The 4,418-nt window shown below is 53.4% G+C and overlaps 1 protein-coding gene across 1 annotated transcript in view; it reads left to right on the forward strand.

Annotated features, from left to right (window-relative positions):
• The window catches only part of EAH_00057590 (hypothetical protein, conserved), a gene marked incomplete at both ends in the record, with an annotated part of 7,644 nt that extends 4,198 nt beyond the window's left edge, over positions 1-3,446 (forward strand). The window contains 3 exons of the mRNA XM_013393719.1: positions 1-351; positions 1,266-3,277; positions 3,338-3,446. The exon at positions 1-351 is cut by the window's left edge and continues 1,173 nt beyond it. Coding sequence (XP_013249173.1) covers positions 1-351; positions 1,266-3,277; positions 3,338-3,446 — 2,472 coding nt within the window. The remainder of the gene's footprint in view (positions 352-1,265; positions 3,278-3,337) is intronic.
• Positions 3,447-4,418: the final 972 nt, after the last annotated feature.

Here is a 4,418-nt window from a genome sequence, read left to right on the forward strand (position 1 = left end):
GCTGCTGCTGCTCTTGCTGCTGCGGTGCCGGGCTTGGCGCTGCAGCTGCTGCAGCTCGATGCCCCAGAGGCGCTGTCGCTGCTGCTGCTTCGACTTAATGCAGCAAAGCAGTGGCTGTCGCAGCCTTATCCGCGTTGCTGCAGCAGCAGCAGCAGCAGCAGCAGCAGTGATAGCAGCAGCAGCACGAACGACAAATGTCTTTGTCAGTGCTGCAGCAGCAGGGGGTCTTTGTTGTTTGCTGCTGATGCTGTTGTCTCCCGTCTGCTTTGCTGCGCTGCGCTGCTGCACACATATTTAAAGGCTGTCTTCATCTCCTGTCCTGCTGCTGTGGAGCACTTGTCGCTGCTGCAGGTGTGTCTCCTTCACCTGTCTCTCTTCGTCTCTTCTCTGTCTCCTCCGTCTGTCTCTCTGCTGTCTCTCTTTTTTATATTCATCTGTCTCCTGTCTCCTTCATCTGTCTCCTCCGTCTGTCTCTCTTTGTTTCTTCTTTGTCTCTCTTTTTTATATTCATCTGTCTCCTTGCTGTCTCCTCTTTGTCTCCTTTCTGTCTCCTCTCTCTGTCTCCTTGCTGTCTCTTGTCTGTCTGTCTTCTGTCTCTTTACTCTGCTTTCTTTGTCTCCTTTATCTGTCTCCTTCATCTGTCTCCTGCATCTGTCTCCTCTCTTTGTCTCTTCTCTGTCTCTTCTTTGTCTCTTCTCTGTCTCTCTTTCTTCTCTTCACTGTCTCCTTCATCTGTCTCCTTCATCTGTCTCCTCTTTGTCTCCTTTCTCTCTTCTCTCTGTCTCTCTTCCTTCTTTTTGTCTCCTTCATCTGTCTCCTCTCTCTGTCTCCTCTCTCTGTCTCCTTCATCTGTCTCCTGCATCTGTCTCCTTCATCTGTCTCCTTCATCTGTCTCTTATCTGTCTCTTCTCTGTCTCTCTTTTTTATCTTCTCCGTCTCTCTTTTTTATGTCCAGCTGTCTCCTCTCCTTCATCTGTCTCCTTCATCTGTCTCCTTCATCTGTCTCCTTTATCTGTCTCCTTCATCTGTCTCCTCTCTTTGTCTCCTTTATTTTTGTCTTTTGTTTCTTTGTGTCTCCTGGGTTGAGTTTGCTTCGTGTGCTGCGCCTCTCAGAAGGCCCTGCTTCTGCTGCTGCTTCTGCTGCTGCTGCTGTGGCACTGTTGCTGCTGCTGCCGCTGCTTCTGTTATTACGTTTCGTGCTTCGGCTCATGTGCTTCGTTTGCTGCTCCTGCTGCTGCTGCTGTTTGCTTCTGCTGCTGCTGCAGATGAAGTTGTATATTATGCTGGAGCCCTATTTGCTGCTAGACTTCCTCCGCGCTGCGGACGGCAGCTATGACTATGAACAAGCCTACGCAATGCTGCTGCACAACCCGCAGCAGCAGCAGCAGCAGCAGAAGCAGCAACAACAGCAGCAGCAGGCTACTGCAGCACAGGATGTTGGCAGCCCTGTTGCGTCTGATGCTGAAGGAGCGGCGGGCTTGTCTCCTTCGGCTGCTGCTGCTGCTGCTGGAGATGGAGACCGAGAAGAGACACTTGCGCAGCCCGCAGCAGCAGCAACAGCAACAGCAGCGGCAGCAGCAGCAGCAGCAGCAGCAGCAGCAGGTGCTTCGGAAGACATGCTGCAATCTCTGCATGCATGCTTCTTGAATATGGGGCCCGAAGCACCTCGCGCTGCTGCCTTCCTGCTGCAGCGGCTAGGGAGAGAGGAGGAGGCGGTGCTGCTGCTGCTGCTGCGCTGCAGCGATGTGGAGGCCGCTGTTTGCATTGCTGAGGAAGCTCAAGCAGCAGCAGCAGCAGCAGCGGCTTCTGCGGCTGCTGCTGCTCCTGCTGCTGCAGGAGATCCACCTCAGCAACCAGCGGACCCACAACCAGCAGATGAGCAGCAGCAGCAGCAGCAGCAGCAGCAGCAGCAGGGTTATGGAGGGTTGTGGCAATTGATTGTATCGGTTTGTTCTTCACGTAGTCATCTCCTTGTTGCTTTATTAGAAGCATTAGACAAACCTCTGCTGCAGCGCAGCAGCAGCGGCTGCTCGCTTCCCAGGATAGCAGCAGCAGCAGCAGCAGCAACAACAACAGGAACGGCAGCGGCGAACGGTGGACCTGCTCGTCTCCAGCTTATAAGAAGCGCCAGCGGCAGCAGCAGCGGCAACAGCAAAAGCAGCAGCAGCAGCAACAGCAACAGCAGTAAAAGGCTAACGCGCTGGCATTTGCTGCCGCTTTCTCTGGGGCAGCAGCTGCTGCAGCTGGTCCCTGGGCCAGTGCAGCACTTGCTGCCAGCGATCGAGCGTCGTGTTGCTTTGCTGCTGCAGCAGCAGCAGCAGCTGCTGGAGGTGCAGCAAGCAGCCTGCGCCTGTATGGAGGCGGAGAAGACTGCGCTGCAGTGGGAGCTCTACTTCAGCAGAAGACGCGGAGTCACTATCCGCAGCAGCAGCAGCAGCAGCAGCAGCAGCAGCAGCAGCAGCAGCGTGAGTGTAGGGTTGGGGGACAAATCGCAGCTCCGTCTGCTGATAGAAAATTCATCTCCTTGTTCTCCTGAGCTGCGCAGACAGCTGAAGGCAGCACGTGCTGCTGCAGCAGCTGCAGCAAGAGACACACAAACCCCTCCCCACCTCCTAAGTGGGCCCAGCAGCGCCCCCGTCAGCTTCACTTCGGCTTCCCTGCTGCTGCAGCCTCCAGCAGCAGCAGCAGCAGCAGCATCGGGAGCAGCAGGAAGAAGCCGTTCCAGCGCGACTTCACTGGCCACGAAGAAGCAGACAGCTGCAGCACCTGCTGCTCCAGCTGCTGCTGCATCCGGTGCACCTGGTGCAGCAGCTGCTGCTGCTGCTGCACTTAAGGGGAGACAAGCAGCCTTTGGCAGGGGTCGTGTGGGCAGCCTCTGCGTTATTTGCTGCAGGCCTCTTGCTGGGCCTGCTGGGAGGCGCACTGAGTTCAATACTGCTGCAAAGGCAGCAGCAGCAGCAACAGCAGCAGCAGATGAGTATGAATTAGCTTTCCACTCAGCAGCAGCAGCAACAGCATTCAGCACATCCTCACCACAACAAGACACTCCGAGGACATTTGCTTCGCCAGCAGAAGCAGCCCAGGGAAGTCTAGAGGCTTCTGAAGCGCCAGCAGCAGCAGGAGCTGCTGCTGCTGCTGCTGCTGGTGTAGATGTAGAGGAACAAGTACAGCCCCAGCAGCAGCAAGATAAAATAGTCGTCTTTTGGTGCGGCCACTGCATGCATAGCAGCTGCTGCGAGCGCAGCAACGGGCATACAAACGAGAAAGATAGAGACAGGTTAAATAATACAAGCCTGCTCTGTGCTTTGTGCTGCTTTGCTGCTGCTGCTGCCTGGAGAGGCCCGTGGGGCCCACCTGCGGGGTGCAGAAGCCCAGCAGCAGCAGCAACAGCAACAGCAGCAGAAGATTGCTGCATCCATCGCTCTGACAGCCATGGAGAGAACTGAGCTGCCTAGCTACACTTCAGCTGCAGCGCATGCAGTAACTGCGGCGGCAGCAGCAGCAGCAGAAGACGCAGCAGCAAAAGCACCTGATTGCTGCTGTAACCTGCTGCTCTGTCAGATACGGCACATTGTGTTCCTGTTGCTGCAGCAGCAGCTGCTGCAGCAGCTGCTGCTGCTGCAGGGCCACAGCGTTAGGGGACAGATAAGCAAACCCCCTCTTTAAATGTTTCTTACACCTCTCACTGTTTGCTGCTGCAACGCCACCACGGCTCTAGCTTCCATTGCACTGCTGCAGGATTGAGTACCGATGCAACATTTGCTGCAGCAGCTGCCGCTGCAGCTCCTGCTGCTGCAGCAGCTGCTCGTTATATTAGCAGAAAGTAATCGATTGTCGCCGATGTAGCTCAGTCGGTAGAGCGCGAGGCTCTTAACCTCGTGGTCGCGGGTTCGAGCCCCGTCGTCGGCTGTTTTTCTCATTTAGACATCAAGTTGAAGCAAAGTATGCATTTAAAATTATATTAAATACGAGTACTTGTAATATAATACAGTATATGTAATATAATACAGTATATTATCACAAGTGTAGCTGAGTAGAGCAGTCTTATAACCTAATGACAACAAACTATTTAAAGAAACATTTTACGTGTTCGGCTGCATACAACTACACAAAACTGTTTTTCTTTTTCTGTTTATATTTCTAAACATGCATCTCGTTTGTGTTAAACTGCAGAAAAATGCGTGATCGAGGTGTATGTACACCTCAAATCGACAGTGTGGGGCCCGCTAACAAGAGAGATCGTCGCGGAGCTTTTCGTTTGTTGCAGCATATTTTAACAGATTAAATAAATGGTTAATTATTTAAATAGCTCTAAATAAAGAAGATGAAGGGCACAGCACAAGTAATTAAAGCGAAAATGAAAAATATAAAACAGCCGACGACGGGGCTCGAACCCGCGACCACGAGGTTAAGAGCCT

This window comes from Eimeria acervulina, genomic scaffold (genome assembly GCF_000499425.1).
Source record: "Eimeria acervulina Houghton genomic scaffold, Eah_scaff1252, whole genome shotgun sequence".
NCBI lineage: Eukaryota > Apicomplexa > Conoidasida > Eucoccidiorida > Eimeriidae > Eimeria > Eimeria acervulina.